The sequence below is a fragment of the Lissotriton vulgaris genome, chromosome 4_1, assembly GCF_964263255.1.
Source record: "Lissotriton vulgaris chromosome 4_1, aLisVul1.2, whole genome shotgun sequence".
NCBI lineage: Eukaryota > Metazoa > Chordata > Amphibia > Caudata > Salamandridae > Lissotriton > Lissotriton vulgaris.
This window is the reverse complement of record NC_141691.1, coordinates 1048654608-1048673491: the sequence shown is the minus strand read 5'-3', so window position 1 is coordinate 1048673491 and position 18884 is coordinate 1048654608. Positions and strand designations below refer to the sequence as shown.

The following is an 18884-nucleotide window of genomic DNA, read 5'->3' as shown; positions in this document are numbered from 1 at the left end:
CATTTTACTCACGTATGCCTTGTCTAGTAAACTGTGGTAGTCCCCTTGAGCTGAAAAATGCAAAGATGCACATGATGGTGCGATTTGTGTTCTTTTGGATATACTTTATGAGCTAGTAAATGTAACCTTTTTACACACAATTTCTTGGAGTTAAAGTTAATTTGAACACGGAAAAAACAACAGAACTAATACAACAGCACAGATGTAAGCAGTACGTAAGATTGTATTTATTTCCAAATTCAAATATTTATAGTAAAATGGAAGACATTAAAGTAAGTAAAACAGATTATAAATGATTTTAAACAAGACTAAAGTATATGCTCTAACCATGTAGTACCGCTAACATCATTAAGTAGTAAAAGCCAGTGACTTAAAAGGCCACTTACGCATCTCAATATGTAAAGAAACTGAACATGGCTCATTTATATAGCAATGTGTAAAGAAACAGAACACGTTTCATATACACTAGATTTACACAATATAAATGTAAACAAATGTTTTTAAAAAACCGTATAAAAAATCTGCAACCTCCGGGATATAGTAATGTAGGCCTGGAGAAATCTTCAAGTTCCATTGATGTACATTTTTGGTTAATACAAAAAAGGGATCAGAATTTTTCTGGACTTGGGATAGTCTTCAAATTTTTCCAAGTACCATCTAAAATAAAATACATAAAAATAAACATGCATATCTCATTAAAGCAATCTTTGTAAGAGCAGTTAATTTTGCATATACAGTTTTGTCAATAATCACAGTTCACTTTAGCTGTTGCCCTACTACCCTTAACCAATTTAACTACAGTCCAACTTTCCTAATGTACAGCAATCAGATTCCCGGAAAAGGTTGAGGAGAACCCATAGTGATAATTTGCACACTGATATAACTCAATCCACATTATCAAAAGTGGTGATGAAATTCACAGAGGCACTATGTTCTGGTACAGATTCCTTCTGTAGAGACATACCTTTCTGCAAACCCTAGTACGCAGTGCACCTTTCAAAAGGGAGGGAGGAATACAGCATTATTGTGGCCCATCAGAGACTAAACTGCTTAGAGTTAACACTGGACATTCCTGACATCCCTATAGTTTCGTACGACTTAAGCCCTATGTGGTAATCTTCACAGAAGCAAACACAGCACATTCTTTGATATGCATATAAAGGTTTATTAGAGAAACAGAGCTGCTATACTCTACATCATCTGTTAAGACATTTCAATAAAGTTCTAATACAGACATCACCACATTCATAAAATGTTTCCAGCACAATTCTAATGTCGGAATACTACATTATGTTTCCCCTTACAAACAAATAAACGAAATAAGTTAAAAATGAGCACAAATTAACAACCTAAAAACAATACTGCAACAGATTTCACTGGCCTAAAGAAAATATGAACAATGAAAATCTGTCTATCTATGAATGCCCCAATAATAACACAGGAGGCACTAACAATAGTTATATATAATACAACAAAGATGTCACCTAATGGGGACACTTTTCCCTTAACTGACTTCAAATAAAATCAAATCATCTTTATTCGGTTTCCATTTTTGAAAGCCATAAAAGTACATAAAAAACACAATAAAAATGTTTTTTAGAAATCCATCTTATATCAAATATCAAAAAGGATTCTCCATCAGAATTCATAAGTTCATTCGATGCCTAATACATACATTAACTGACTTACCTTAATAACCTTTCTAAATCTAAGAAACAACATTCTGACACTGTTGCTTCTACGAACGCTTCCACACTGGAACCTGGAACAACTGGAACTACTAATATCCTTTTGTTTAACAACATTGTTTTTCTGGGCAAGATGACACTTTGATCTGTGACATCCTTTGGCTTCAAAAGACTCAATATGTTACTTTGATCGGAATCTTGATCTATATCCTTTCCACACTTCACACTCTACCCACATTCCAGCAATTAGATCCATTGACTCTGACAGCATTACCACACACCTTGTCAATAACAAATGGACCGCTGTACTTCCTTCTACCTTTCTTAACATACATATCTTTCTTGACACCAACTACTTCACCTACTCCAACATTTACTTCACACACTCGCCTCCGGCTGTCCTAAATGAACTTTTGCCTGGCTTTTGCCTCTGCCGCATTCTTCTGGACTTCCACACCACATTCCTCCAGCGAAACACCACATTTTATCCACCTTCCCACCCAGGTAGTAGCAGGTTTTCTACCCCTCAATGAATCAAAATGGGATATTAAAGTATAACACAGCAGTATGATACAATAGAACCATAACATGGAACGCACAGCATTCATCACAACATACCTGCTTCTGATAGCCACTGAACACACTGTAGCAGAACTTGGCTCATGCGCTCCTCGACATGACCATTGCATTGAGGATAGTACAGTAATGGTCTCAAATATTTCACAGTTCCTGTACTCAAAAAGAAAATTCAAATCCACATTGACAAATTGAACACCATTGTCTGATACCAGGAACTCCAGGAAACCTACCCACAAGAATAGGATCTTCAAAAATTCAATAACCACTTTGGCATTGGGTTCTCACACAACTTACGCCTCAGGTCACTGAGTAAAAATCAACTAAAACAAATGCATAACACAGTTCTCTTGATAAAGCTTTACAAGGACCAACCGGGTCGATCCCACATTTTTCACATCCTCAGGATGGAAACTCAATCAGTTGTAAAGAAGGGTTCCTTACAATAATATTATTTTCAGAAGTTGCACAAATGGCACGTTTGCCCACAAAGTGATCAACTTTACAGAAGGCAACAAAAATATTTACCAAAGGCGGCGCTTAGTGAAAGTGCACCCTAAGCTCTCCTCATGTGCTAACTTGTGATTTTATATCTCAAACCAATAGGGTGTACCAATTTCTCACCCCTAAACAAGAGCCCATCCTCCACTGATAGTTCATCACATACCTTCCATAAAGGCTGACATGAATGCTCAACCGACTTCTCCCTAGGCCAGCCCTTTGTAACAATCAATAGTTTATGTTTTCATCTACAAGAACTAACAACCTCCCTTCTGATTCTGAGAATGCAAACATCTTTTCCAAATCTAGTGATGCAATCAGATAACTTTCATCACACCCATCATCCACACCCTCCTAATACAGTTTCTCTGTTGAAGACCTAGAAAAAAAAAATCTGCGCTCGCATTTTGCACCCCTTGAATGTGGACAATCTTAAAATTAAACTGTAAAACTTTTGTTGACAATCTGGCAATGCGTAGAGTTTGAGCTTTGCTCTCGTCTTCACTCAACAAGGACTCCAAATGTTTGTGATCAGTCTTAACCGTAAATTCTGTTGCCCACACTTATGGTTCAAATTTTTGAACGGCCCACCAACAAGCTAATAGTTCCTTCTCAATAGTGGGGAAATGTGTTTCTAGATTCCTGAGCACCCTAGATGCATAACCAATGGTGTTTTTTACACCAGCATTGCATTGTGTGAGAACTGCCCCCAGACCATGATACTGGCATTAACAGTTATACCGCATGGCAACTTAGGACAAAAACGTTTGAGAGCTCTAGAGCTTGCCAACTGTTTTAAATGCAATCAAAAGCTGCTTCACAATCAGTATTCCAAACAAGAGACACATTTTTTCCTTAACAAACCAGTCAGTGGCTTTATGTGAGAAGCATAGTAAGGCATAAAATGGGCATTAAATTCACACAACACCATGTACGACTTGAGGCTTTTTTTGTCACTGGGCACCACAGCAATAATAATGGTGCCAACTAGATCAGGTCTATGTGATTGCCTGATACCACATTACCCAAATACTCCACTTTAGTTAACAGCAACTCACTCTTCACCATTTTGTAGCAAAACACCTTTCTCTTGAAATATACTCAACACTTGGTTGGAAATGGTGTCATGCTCTTCTATAGAGGCTGCAAAAATCAGAACGTCCCCTTGGAAAATAGACACACGCTTTATCCCCACTCACCAACTTGTACATGATCCTATAGAAAAACCGAAGCGCCTGTAGCCAATGCAAATGGCATTCTACAGTATTTGAATGTGCTTATTGGTGAAACAAATGCTGTATAATGTCTGGACTGTGACTCCAAAACAACCTTATGGCATGCAGAGGCTATATCCAGCTTGCTGAACCACTTTGCCCTAGAAATCAGTGCAAGCAAATCAGTAATTCTTAGAAGGGGATGAGAAATAACCCAAATAGCATTGTTGAGGCTATGTAGATCTACACACATTCTCAAATCCTCATTGCTTTTGCATGCAACATCCAACGGAGATATGCAAAGGAATGATTTGATGGGTTCAATAACACCTCTGTCACATAAACCTCTCAAATGCGTCATAAATCCTCTTTGATGGAAAATGGAGCACTGCGAAATGTATGCTTTTTAGGAACAGATCCTTTTTAACCTTTATCCTGTGTTGGAAACCCTTGATACTGCCCATTTTTCCAGAAAATACTACAGGAAATTGCCCCTTAACCTCTTCTAGGGGAGACTCGCACACAACTGATATTGGGCAGCTCATTCCCTGCCTCAAAACCACGTGGAAGAGACCCTGGTACAACCAGAACAAAATGCATTAAACCTTGACTGCAACACATATTTCTCCAAATATTTTCCTTCCCCTGAAAACTAAAATGTCTATTCTTCTGCTCTCATATGACTTTAAAGCACGATCTGTTGACTCCAACCCTCTACCAGGCCATTTTGATGGAAAGGTACCTAGGTAATCATTGTGATTCTGGCACCTGAATCCATCAATAGTTTAAGCGTTTGGTCACCAACCAATACCTCAATATAGGGATCAACACTCAGATAAATCTTCTGTGGCAATTTCTTCCTCAGTAATTACTATAACCATGTCTTTCAAGACGTTTTCTGGTTTTTCAAAATTAGTATCATTAACCTCGAGTGGTGCTTAACTAACCATGTTAATCCCCTTTCCTGATTTTATTTTTTACCCTGGCAAACCTGAGAAAAGTGCCCCATTTTATTACAAATCCTTCAAGTGACATGCAAAGCTGGGCATATTCTTTCCTCTTTACGATTGGAAGGATTACCATACTTGAATCATACATTAGTTTAGTTGAAAAAACTCTTATTCTATCTTAAACGTTCTCTAGTAATTCTACTGTTTTTAACCATACTCTGGTCCTTAAATTTCACAACATTTACAAAGTCACTTTTACCTTCCAACTCTTTAACTGAAATCTGAGACATCTCAATAATTTTGTAATGCATAATGTTTCATTCAATGTTGGATTGCCTAAAGGCAACAGTTTTTGTTGAATTGTCTTGTTTGAACAATGACTAATGAATTGGTCATGAACCAATTGTTTTGTAAAGTTTTCAAAATTGCATTCAGCAACCAGTCTCCTTAGCACAGACACAAACGTATCAACAATTTCGCCGATAAGATGCTGCCTCAAAAAAAACTTATGGCTTAACACTACTATGCTTGGTTGATTATGAAATCTTATTTCCAGTTTCTTGATGGCATCCATATACTCATCGACGACCTCATATTCTCCTCTCTCCACCTCAGGTGTTTATAAATTGCGTGACCCTCAAAGCCAATGGAATGTAATAATAAATATTTCTTTCTTTCAGAACAGAATCTGGATGCACCACACCCAAATAGGTTTGGAATGCATCCAACCAATTTCTCCAATTTACTAGGGGTTCCACTGGAGATTCTATTAATGGAGAAGGCGGATTTACCTAATGCATCATTTAAACTCTCCCACAACTTAAAAGCAACTAACTTAACTAAACGATCAATTAGTGATTTTTTGAACACTACTATGCATAAAGCTGATGATGAACTGTAGATTGCTGACAGGGCTTATATAATAATGTTCTGTGGTCTAAGTGTGTGCATCTCTGACAACAGAATATAGGAAAGGAGTGTGCCTCCTAGCATGAGGACAAAAACTGGTATTTGACACACTTTTGGTAGTGTGCTCCTTCCATTGTTTTACTGGCTGATGAAAGCTGCCCTGGGATGTTAATATCAGAAACAAAGATGCTGACTTGAAGTGTGCGTATCACTGATAATACACAATGCTGCACAGAAATAGTCCCAAATAAAGTGTTTGTGTCACTGATCTCTTAGAAATCTAGTGACATTAATAACTGTGCCACAGACTGAACAGAAACTAGTACCAAATAAAGTGAGCATGTCATTGATGGTTTGGAAATAGTACTAAAATCAATAACATGTTGAAATAAAGTGGGCGTGTCATTGACTGATGTGATGCACTATTCACATGCTTTGTATGAGGTGAGTGTCACAGTCTTCCTTTAAAAAGCTGATCAAAAATATCTCAAGGGCTGTAATATTTAGTTAAAAGAGGAGTGGTCGTAATGGAATTACACCATGGCGCCTCCCAAATAAACATGGCGACCCCACCAGGGTAACAGAATTGACGAAGCTTGGCTGCATGTCATGCACAGCTCCCAGTTAGTGGAACACAAAGAAACGGTCCTGACCGGATGTTCGATGCGGATGTGTACTGAGACTCTGTAGGCCTTGACATACAAGGAAGACTAGCGGAGCACACCCTGCATCGGAGGGTGAGGCAAGTAATACAAAAGATCCCCTAAATGTATTTTCTCTTATCTGAACAGCTGCGTCTTCACGATGATTGCTCCGATCATGCAGAGACCATAGTGGTTTCTTTAGCGTCTCCGCCAATACCTCGTTTCCAAAACAAATGATTAGTTAATCAATGCAGAAGCAAACAGAGTGTTTTGTTATCTATATAAATAAAAATGTAACTGTTCGTTTGTTCAAAACCTCAAATCTCTGGAAGTTCTTCATCGATTGCTTTGAAATTTTGACACAACATTGCATTCGAATATGCAAGTGTTTTTATATACACAACGTTGGATTTGAATACGCGTGTGTCGTATACGCGCGTGTTTTTAATCGAAAGCACAAACCCGACATAATAATGTCAATGAGCGTTTGATATAAATCTTAAATCTACGAAAGTTCTTCACAGATTGATTTGAAATTTTGACACAACGTTGAATTTGAATAAGCGCGTGTTTATATATACACAACGTTGGATTAGAATACGCGTGTGCCAAATACACGCGTTTTTAATTTAAAGGACGAACAGACCCTATCGATTGTGTTGCTGCGCAACAACTACAATGGTCGCATTGAGACTATAGTCTACATATATTAGGATGGACAGTTGGTGTCAGGATGGCAGACCGGGAAGTGGGTGGAGGGAGGGGGGAGGAGTTGGCTCACTTTGCAACATTAGCGCGTGTTTATTTATACACAACCCTGGTTTCGAATTCGTGCGTGTCCAATATGTGTGTGTTTTTAATCGAAAGGCCGAACAGATCCTATCGATTTGGTTGCTGCACAACAAATACAAGGGACGCATCAACTACAACAGCAACAACTACAATGGTCGCATTGAGACTATAGTCTACATATATTAGGATGGACAGTTGGTGTCAAGATGGCAGACCGGGAAGTGGGTGGAGGGAGGGGAGAGGAGTTGGTTCACTTTGCAACCCGAACAGACCCTATTGATTTGGTTGCTGCGCAACAAATACAAGGGACGCATATAGACAATAGTCTACATATATTAGGATGGACAGTTGGTGTCAGGATGGCAGAGCGGGAAGTGGGTGGAGGGACGGGGGAGGAGTTGGTTCACTTTACAACATTAGCGCGTCAGACCGGGAAGTGGGTGGAGAGAGGGGGAGGAGTTGGTTCACTTGGCAACATTAAGAAAGGACGCATAGAGACAATAGTCTACATATATTAGGATGGACAGTTGGTGTCAGGATGGCAGACCGGGAAGTGGGTGGAGGGAGGGGGGAGGAGTTGGTTCACTTCGCAACATTAGTGCGTCAGACCGGGAAGTGGGTGGAGAGAGGGGGAGGAGTTGGTTCACTTGGCAACATTAAGAAAGGACGCAAAGAGACAATAGTCTACATATATTAGGATGGACAGTTGGTGTCAGGATGGCAGACCGGTAAGTGGGTGGAGGGAGGGGGGGAGTTGGTTCACTTTGCAACATTAGCGCGTGTTTATATATACACAACGGAGGATTCGAATACGCGCATGTCCAATACGCGCAAGTTTTTAATCGAAAGGCCAAACAGACCATATCGATTTGGTTGCTGCGCAACAAATACAAGGGACGCATTTAGACAATAGTCTACATATATTAGGATGGACAGTTGGTGTCAGGATGGCAGACTGGGAAGTGGGTGGAGGGAGGGGGGAGAAGTTGGTTCAATTTGCAACCCGAACAGACCCTATCGATTTGGTTGCTGCGCAACAAATACAAGGGACGCATATAGACAACATTCTACATATATTAGGATGGACAAAAACATATTGTATACCCACAAGCATTGTGAAAATAAACATATTAGAAACGTGCGCTTACTCTTTTCTTTCTCTTCCATTTAACCAGCATGAGCCACAGCAACGCGTGGCCAGGTACAGCTAGTATGTATATAAAATGTTTATTAGAGAAATGGAGCTGCTATAGACCACATCGTGTCGGCACTTGTAAGCCAGCTCAACTGTTAAAACATTTCAATAACAAACATTCTAATACTGTCATCACCAAATTCATGGAGAAAATTACAAAAAACAATTTGATGGACAGAATGTAGATCAATGTCTTACATTCACCCCAGTACAAGGATCTGGGCCTAAATCCATCGTTTTTTGCACTCCACACCACCCTGGGTTAGATAATGGCTTTATGCAAATCGGCTCTGACCCTGTGCCCCATGGGAACAGTCCAGTCCGAACTACACAGCCATATCTTTTCCAGACCGGAATCAAGCATCCGAGGACCGGACCGGTATCGAGGTAACACCTCTCATCAGCCCGGCTAGCTTGACTCCAGTGGTGTGGAGGCTCTGGGACCCACGTCTGAGCTACCCCAGTACACTCAGGGAGAAAATTACAAAAAACAATTTGATGGACAGAATGTAGATCAATGCCTTACATTCACCCCAGTACAAGGATCTGGGCCTAAATCCATCGTTTTTTGCACTCCACACCACCCTGGGTTAGATAATGGATTTATGCAAATCAGCTCTGACCCTGTGCCCCATGGGAACAGTCCAGTCCGAACTACACAGCCATATCTTTCCCAGACCGGAATCAAGCATCCGAGGACCGGACCGGTTTCGAGGTAACACCTCTCATCAGCCCGGCTAGCTTGACTCCAGTGGTGTGGAGGCTCTGGGACCCACGTCTGAGCTACCCCAGTACACTCTGGGAGAAAATTACAAAAAACAATTTGATGGACAGAATGTAGATCAATGTCTTACATTCACCCCAGTAAACGGATCTGAACCTAAATCCATCGTTTTTTGCACTCCACACCACCCTGGGTTAGATAATGGCTTTATGCAAATCAGCTCTGACCCTGTGCCCCATGGGAACAGTCCAGTCCGAGCTACACAGCCATATCTTTCCCAGACCGGAATCAAGCATCCGAGGACCGGACCGGTTTCGAGGTAACACCTCTCATCAGCCCGGCTAGCTTGACTCCAGTGGTGTGGAGGCTCTGGGACCCACGTCTGAGCTACCCCAGTACACTCAGGAAGAAAATTACAAAAAACAATTCCCGTTCTGGGAAGGACATGGCTTTTGTAGTTCGGACTGGACTGTTCCCATGGGGCACAGGGTCAGAGCTGATTTGCATATCGCCATTGTCTAACCCAGGGTGGTGTGGAGTGCAAAAAAACGATGGATTTGGGCCCAGATCTTTTGACTGGGGTGAATGTGTGGCATTGATCCACATTCTGTCCATCACCTGTTTTGTTTGCAAATTCCCCCATAGGTGCGCTGGGGATGCTCAGACGTGGGTCCCAGGCACTCCACTCCACTGGAGTCAAGCTAGCCGGGCTGATGAGAGGTGTTACCTCGAAACCGGTCCGGTCCTCGGATGCTTGATTCCGTTCTGGGAAGGACATGGCTTTTGTAGTTCGGACTGGACTGTTCCCATGGGGCACAGGGTCAGAGCTGATTTGCATATCGCCATTGTCTAACCCAGGGTGGTGTGGAGTGCAAAAAAACTATGGATTTGGGCCCAGATCTTTTGACTGAGGTGAATGTGTGACATTGATCCACATTCTGTCCATCACCTGTTTTGTTTGCAAATTCCGCCATAAGTGCGCTGGGGATGCTCAGACGTGGGTCCCAGGCACTCCACACCACTGGAGTCAAGCTAGGCGGGATGATGAGAGGTGTTACCTCGAAACCGGTCCGGTCCTCGGATGCTTGATTCCGTTCTGGGAAGGACATGGCTTTTGTAGTTCGGACTGGACTGTTCCCATGGGGCACAGGGTCAGAGCTGATTTGCATATCGCCATTGTCTAACCCAGGGTGGTGTGGAGTGCAAAAAAACGATGGATTTGGGCCCAGATCTTTTGACTGGGGTGAATGTGTGACATTGATCCACATTCTGTCCATCACCTGTTTTGTTTGCAATCACCAAATTCATAGCATACTCCCAGCACCAATCTAATGTCGGAATACTACACGTTTCTAATTTAAAGATAGTTTCTCTTTATGGCCAATCAGTCCACTTATCTCACTTTGCTGCATTGCAAGATCCATACCACTCTGACCGCGAACAGATCAAATTCAATTAGTTCAACTTGGCTCATTCATTGGACAACATCTATCCCGTTAACGCTCTATAATTCCTTATATACCAACTTCCAGAAGAACAATTCGGTGTTGCATTGTATTGCTTTACACATCAAGCCCATCACTAGCCCAGATGGATTGTGGGCGTTGTGGTTCGCCTCTCCTCACGGTGTCTTTGGCCCCCAGCTGCGAGCGTTTCCCGCAGAGCGGGTAACGTGAGAGGTGATGCATGGAACCCCGGACAAAAATAAAAGGGCTTGGAATCCTCCTCAACGTGGCCCGTAGAAAGTTCAGCAAGAAAACAGAGTGCTGTTGTCTATATTGGGAGGCCACTCGGTCCGCAATATGGGAATAGACTGTGCTTCGTTTAATAGACAAATCAAGTTGAGCAGCTTCTATATATTTGTTAGCTTTCATATTTTCGCTAATTTCTTTTCTGCCTTTAAAACCATGTCACACTCAGTTTTAAACTTAGTTTATTCTTTAACTGAAAATTCAAATACTTTAAAGTCTCCCCTCTTATTACAGATTTGAATGTGTCCCACACGATTGCAACGGAGGCAGTACCATTATTGATCTGAAAAAACTCCTGGATGATTTTGGACATATTGTATAGAATCCTCTTCAAATAGTAAATTCCTCTGAAAGGACCATGTAGTTTTGGAACTTTCCAGAACTGATGGTAAACTGAGACTTAATAGCAATGGATTATGGTCTGATAATAATTTGGGAAGAATTTCCATCTCTATTTTGTCCATAAAGAATTGAGATATAAAAAAATAATCAAGGCGAACATGCTTCCGGTGCGGGGCAGAAAAGAAACTATAACCAGGGTCTTTGGGATGGAGAGTATGCCATGCATCTGAAAGGCCATTATCCAAAACTAGATTCCTCAGAGCTTTAAAGGTCCGAGGTTTAGATCCCGTATATCTAATATTTTACCTAACATCAGAGCTAGCTTCGATATGAATATTTGGTGCCGCTCGTAGTCGGATTTAGCAGCAACTTCGGATTTCGCCGTGTTGGAGGAGAATTGCCCGCATTTTAACCCTGGGACTGTGGCTGGTGACCCTGAACTCTTGCTGGACTGTCGGGGACCGGGACTGCGAGGCCCACAGGGCAGTGCGCTTTCTACATCACGCGCACCTGCCGCCTCTTCCCGTGACTCCTCCTCCTTCCCTTTCTCAGTGTACTTAAGGAGGGCCCATTACGCGACCGGGACGCCGGGCGGGCCAGTTTCAGCCCGTTCCAGACCGAGCAAGACCGGACCACCCCTCTTGCGTGTTATATCCGGAGGATCTATAAACTGTATGTACTGTAAATTGTCCTATTGACTACGAGAGCCTGTGTTCTATTGTTGAGTCAGTGCAAATAGGATGGCCACTCCTGAAAGCAGGAGTAAGGAAGCAAAGGGGGGGGGGGGCAGCTAACAGGTACTCTTGACAACTTCATCACTAGAGCCAATTCCGTAATAGACCAAGGTATAATTTTGATGGAAAAAAGAGTATCACTGGACTTAGCAGCAGCTAGAAGAATGTCACAGGACCCTGCAATGACCAAAAGATCGTCTTTGGGTCAGATAGCATCTGCCAGAACCCCAGAACATACTGACCGCTTAGCCCCTACTGTATTAGTCGTAGATGTGCACCACACTCCTAACGCACACCTTGAGTCTTCTACTATTGCTGAAATACCAATGCATCAACTCAATGACCCTATAATACTTCCAGGGCCAGTTGCTGGGGATGTAGATTCAATTGAAACTACGGAGTGGGAGGGACAGGAAGATGATGCCTCTAAAAGACAATTACGTGGGAGACGGGAGGGTGCTATATCCAAACGGAAACGCCCGACCGCGCTTGCACCTGCTGATAACAACAGCAAAAAAGCAAAGGTTACAAAAGCGCAGGAGAACATGGATATAGCAAACAAAAAGGGGGAGTTGACAGGAGCATCACGACAGGCTGTACTAAGTGGGAGTAATGAGGTTGATGTTCATTCCATCATCAATCTAGATATAATAGAAGAAACTGAGGACCCCCTACTTAGAAATGAGCGGAGAGATAGTAGAGCTGGGCCGATAGTCGATGGATTCACAATCCAGTTAAAAAATATGGGGGACATTATAAAAAAACTCCTGAACCCATTGGAAAAGAGACTGACACGGATAGAATATCAGCTACTGGAGGTAGAAAAAAGCATTATAACATTGGCAAGCCTTAGTATAGTTGGCTTTCCCTCGAAACCCTCCGAGGGCACTGCACCAATAGTACCAATAGCACCGGTACCTGATAAGAATACACCTGAACTTGTTATTCAGGGTACTAATCAAAATAGAAATAACGCTACTGTGGAAAAACTATCAAACTCTGATACAATAGCCAAAGAAAACCAAACACTGAAAAACAAGATCCACAAAACCAATCAGCATGATCAGAAAGGGCATATGTTTGAGAAAAAGCGTAGGGGAGCCTATATCAATCTCCCACCAAACGTTAGCCCCTATGTAATTGTTCGGACAGGGGTCCCTGAGCTAGGTACCCAAGAAGAAACCTTTTGATCCCTCAAAAATAAAGTATTCCATTGGTTAAATGAAAACACGCCCCCCCTTCTCATATAAAGAGTAAAATTTTGATGGTACGAAGGGTCCCCTGGATAGGGCCCACAAGAAAAACATTAAGTGGTGACTGTGTGGTAATTAACTTTGAAGACCCACGTACTGTGCAGCATTTATGATTGTGGGATTCCCAAGAAGGGAACTCCGTAATTGAAACTAGGCCTCTTTCGTTTTTTTATCCTCCCAGGATGTGTCCGGAAGGTGGAGGTAGTTGGACTAGGGTAAATTATCGTGCTCGGGGTAGGACTTATGAGAGGGGCATGATTAACCCAAATCAATGGGCAGGGGCACCAATTTATAATAGATTCAGCTGTTTAGATGCAGTTGATTGACTGGAGTTAGTCACGAGCTGTGCATCCAGTATTGAAGGTAAACCATACACGGCGACCCCTATGACCAATTTTGTCCAAGGGAAAGGATATATAGGTCCCTAGTACCCTTAACAGCGAAGGAGAAGCCATGATAGTTAGTGATCAAGGGAATGGACCACAAAACCCACCCATACACGTAACAGGGCGTCCAGACTGTGTGTTTACACAGGAAGAGCCAATGGAATCCCTGGAGGTACAGAATCTGTTGGGAGAGCTCCCTATGAGAAACACAATCCCAGATATTAGGACACCCAATTTGAGACTGTTACCCACTAGAAGTAGTACCAATGGGACCTTGAAACTAATATCATGGAACATAGCCGGTGTAACAAAGAATTTGACGGATCCTGATTGGGCCAAGTACATTGATTCTGCTGATTTTTGCCTTCTGCAAGAATCATGGGCACTTGATACGCCACATAGGGTAGGCTACAAGTCTTTTGGTATTGGTGCCATTCCTTCAGCAAGGGAAAGACCATCAGGCGGTCTAATAACTTGGGTTAAAGTAACGTTGAAGATTAAGGTAGAAATTATAAACACTAGCTCATTGGACATACTGGCATTAAAAATCACAACCAGTGAGGGTAAATCACTTTATTTAATTAATGTCTATAATAGACCTATTCCAGCACATAAAGAATCATTTACCCTGACAAAGCTGGATTCCTTTCTAAGTAGATTAGTTAATGAAGAGGTGACCATTATAGCTGGTGATTTAAATTCTAATTATGAACCAATCCCAGGGCTTAGTGATGTTTTTGATGAAGAAGACCATGCATATAACATCCCACTGTTGGATAACAATGATCCCGTACATTGCATAGCACTAGCAGTCCAATTAGTGAAGCTGTCCACGGAACATGGCCTCAGGGCCTGCAATGGTCGTCTTCCATCAGACATGATTAAAAAAAACAACATTCCACAGGAACAATTGCAGAAGTAATTTAGATTTTGTAATTGTTTCATTGGCCATTTGGCACCATATGATTGACCTGGAGGTGAAGGACAGATTAGAGAGCGACCACTGTCCTTTGGAACTTTGTCTACAAGCATGTTTGGTAACAGGGATTGGGAGCACAATGACACCAGATTCAAATACTGGCCAATGTGATGAGATCCTTGTTAGTAACAACAGACGTGCTTTAAAGTGGTCCAACATATTGGAACATGGTGATATTCTTGCTGAAATTTATCTACAATTTGCAAGCACATTGTCGACCTTAATAAGTTCACCAATTAAGGCAGCTAATCCTTGCTGCTTTATTGACCTTCACAATGATCTCTTCAAAACTTTAAAACTCCTCGTCACAAAATTACCAAAAAAGAGCCACCAGAAATCAAAAAATCTGCCCCATTGCAAAACTTGGTATGACAAAACATATAGACAGCATAAAGAAAGTCTCCTACTAGCGATTAAAACTAACTCCTTAGACCAGGTTAGGCTGGCAAGGAAAGCATACAAGGAGGTGCAGGTTGCTTCAAAGAAAGCTTGGGATGAGGAAAAATGGGCGGACATGCTGGTAGCTGTAAAGGCTAAAGATAATATAGGCTACAGGAGGCTAGTGGCAAATGGGAACCATGAGGGGAGAATTGTAAAAGATGTTTACCTTGATGAAACAACGTGGGTAATCACTTTACTACTCTTTATAAGAAATATGATGATTTTTCCCAAGTAACCAGCGAGGAGGTTTTACAGTTCACACCTTTGGGCGTTAGCATGAACTTTACTTTAGAGGAAACTGAGGCGGCTATTAATTCTGTGAAAAATGGTAAAGCACCTGGCTTAGATAAAATCTCGGGGGACCTCTACAAGCATGATCTAAAGGTCTGGACACCTTACAATAATCACCTGTGTAACACGCTGTCTTGTAGTGTAGATTTCCCTGAAAGCTGGAGAGGAGCCGAAATGTTTTTTTTTTTTTTTTGGTGTAAGATTTTATTGAAGTTTGCCATCATTACAATGTCAGTACATCGCATCACAGGAAATCGTTTCACATTCAATCACATTTCTGTACTGTTACACAGCTATTCAGCCGACAACCTCGTGGTCCGGCAACAAACGTTTGGTATAGTGCAAAATGCAATAAGGATACAGTGATAGAATACGTGTCATCTTACTTTTATGTTATTTTTTGTTTTAAATTTAACAAGAACAAAGACAATAGACTCCTGCATAATGTATAGTCACAGTGAATCATCACAGTTGAGTTCAGTGTTGTTTGCCGGTTCCAGGTTCCCAGGCTACTACCCCTCCCTCTCTGAGCACCAAACTAAGTGAAGCCCCCATCAGTCGATTCCTATCCTCCTACACTCATCTACACATTTCCCCCTGTCTCATTCATCCAGCTCGTCATCTTCTGAGCTGTCGTCCTCTTCTTGCGGCAGTGGCTCACACAAATCCCCCCTATATCTGTTCCATGCTTCCCAAACCTTGTTCCACTTGTGGGGGTTGGCTCTCATTTTATACACTGTGCGTTCGGTTAGCATAAGTCTATCCATCGTCCTACACCACAGTGCTAGAGTAGGTGTTTCTGCCACTCCCCATCTCTGTCCAGTGTCGCGTTTGGCCACCATAGTCCCAATAGTGACCCATTGTTGTTGCCGGAGTGTCAGGTCAGTCCCCTCCCACACATTCAGCAAGCACATACGTGGTTCCGGTGTCAAGGAAGTGTCAAGGGTCTGGGAAATAGTGCGCATGACTTGCTGCCAGTAACTCAAGATGGCCGGACACTCCCAAAGCGTGTGCAGCAGTGTCCCCTCCTCCCCACACCCCCTGAGACAATACGGGGTTTCCGCCCTGTGCATTTTGTGCAGAGAGGTCCTGGTGTAATATACTCTATGCAGTATTTTAAGTTGTATGAGCCTAAACCGGGCTGAAACCCCCGCCTCCCTTGGTGATGCTAGTGCGGCATTCCAATCTGTCTCGTCCATGGCACCTAACTCAGCTTCCCACTTCTCTTTCAACCGTTGTAAGGGGTCCGGGAGCTTGTTCAGTAACTTGCGGTATGTAAGCGAGGTAGCGCGTGTTTGCATAAAGTCTGTGAGAAGTCGGTCTTCCAAAGGTGAGGACTCTGGAACAGTGGACCCTGGCTCAATTACTGCCATTAGTGCGTGTCTAATTTGTATGTATCTGTAAGTTTCAGTGGGGCCTAATGCATATTGTTGCTGCAGGTGTGGGAAAGGGATCATCCCAGTAGTGGTCCATAGGTCCCCCACCGTCGAGATTCCAATAGTATCCCATTGGGTAAAACCTTTACTGGATCGAAGACAGCCTAGTTGTTTAGTGTCCCATAGTGGAGTAAGCTTGGTTATGACTCCCCTCCATTTAAGCCGTGTCAGCACCCTATACCATATTGTTACTGTGTGTTTGGTTGGACCGAGCAATCGCTTCAGTAGGCTTGGATTATACAGTGGGGCCAGTAAACTATGTGTTCCCAATTGCGCTCTATCTGCTAGATATGCCGGGTCATCATGTGGGGCGTGGATCCATTGATTAATGACTTTGAGCTGTGACGTCCAATAGTAAAGCTGCATGTTCGGCAAAGCTATCCCTCAGTCATACCACCCACGATTGAGTTTAATATGCGCTATTCTGGGCGGACGTTCTCCCCATAACAGATCGGTCATTACTGCCGTCACTTTTCGGAAATAGGAAGGCGAGATCAGATCTGGGGTATTCTCCAGCACATATAAGAGGCGCGGGAGTGCCATCATCTTCAACAATGCAGCGCGCCCCAGCAGTGTGAGGGGCAGGGCTTTCCAGTGACGTACATCCGCCTTCAGGCAAGTGAGCGGGGGTGCCAAGTTCTGATCGTAAAACACACCTGCGTCACCAGTTACGTGTATGCCCAGATATTTAAATGAAGTATCGGCTACTACCAACGGGCAATCGTCGGGGAGGAGCGGCGCAGGACCTTTCAGCACGTAGAGGACTGACTTTGTCCAGTTGATCGTGTATCCGGAGGTCAGACCATGCCTGTCACAGAGTGCCAACAGTATCGGGATGCCCACCTCTGGGTTAGATAAATAAATTAGCATGTCATCAGCATATAAGAATATTCTATCTTCCCAGGCGTCACCCCACGTTAGTCCTTTCAACAGTGGTGTAGTCCTAATAACAGTAGCGAGCGGTTCCAACACCAGTGCAAACAGTAGAGGGGATAATGAACAACCTCTGGCCAGAGGGATCGCTCGGGAGATGTGGCCATTGGCTGCTATATGTGCAACCGGGTTCACGTATAAGAGTTTAATCAGGAGAGAAATTTGGGGCCAAAACCCATATGGGCCAGGACTGCGAATAAATATTGCCACTCCACCATATCAAAAGCCATTCTGGCATCTAGTGACAGAATGGCTGCCGGCTCCCGTAGCAAATGGGCTCGCCCCATGCACACGCCGGAGGTTTAATGCCGTGCTTCTATGTGGCATAAAGCCTGACTGGTCCGGGTGGATCAGGTGTTTTAAGTGCGGGGTCTGTTCGCAATCAGTTTTGCCAGAATTTTTGCTTCTGCATTGAGCAGCGAGATTGGGCGATACGACTCACAGTCCGTGGGCGATTTACCTGGTTTTGGGATGGTCACTATAGTCGCCATTCGTTGATCCAAGGGCAGAACCCCCGTTTCTCGACATTCTGCGAACATGGCTAACAGTGGTGAGCTCAGGGTGTCCGATACTGCTTGGAACCACTCAATCGGAATCCCGTTAGGGCCCAGCGCCTTACCCGTGTGCAGCGCACCAATTGCCGTTCGGAGCTCCTCCTCCGTTAGGTTTGCCTCCAGTTCAGACACTGCCTCCGGTGATAGAGTTTCGACCTGTATATCTTGAAGCACCGACACTGCCGCCTCAGCCGTGACCACCTCTCCTGGAGTATAGACTGCTTGGAAGTGGTCAGCTAAGATGTCTATGATCTCAGAGGAGCGTGTATGATATGCCCCTTCCGGATCCTGCAGTTGTAAAATGTGTCTGCTGCCTTCACTTTTTTTATCTAGCCAGGCCAACAGTTTGTTGGCTTTGTCGCCTATATCATAGACCCTATGCGCAGTCGTCTCAATATTTTCTATTGTCCGTCGTCTGAGAAGATCGTCATGTAGCTGTTGACAGAGGTGGAGTGAGTGGCGTGTGTCCTCCGATGGGAGTGCCATATGGTCTGCATTAGCTTGTTCCAATTTTAGTTCTAGTGCTAGCAGTTCTTGTTTCTGTGCACGTTTATGTCTCGTGATCGTCGCAATCGCCTGCCCTCTCAGCAC

At 43.1% G+C, this 18884-nt stretch overlaps 1 protein-coding gene across 1 annotated transcript in view; it reads right to left on the bottom strand.

The window, feature by feature from the left end:
- Positions 1 to 205: 205 nt before the first annotated feature.
- Positions 206 to 18884, bottom strand: part of SRD5A1 (steroid 5 alpha-reductase 1) — a 240255-nt gene continuing 221576 nt past the window's right edge. Inside the window, exon 5 of the mRNA XM_086965281.1 lies at positions 206 to 657. Within this exon, the coding sequence (XP_086821407.1) occupies positions 591 to 657 (67 nt within the window). The 3' untranslated portion in view covers positions 206 to 590. The remainder of the gene's footprint in view (positions 658 to 18884) is intronic.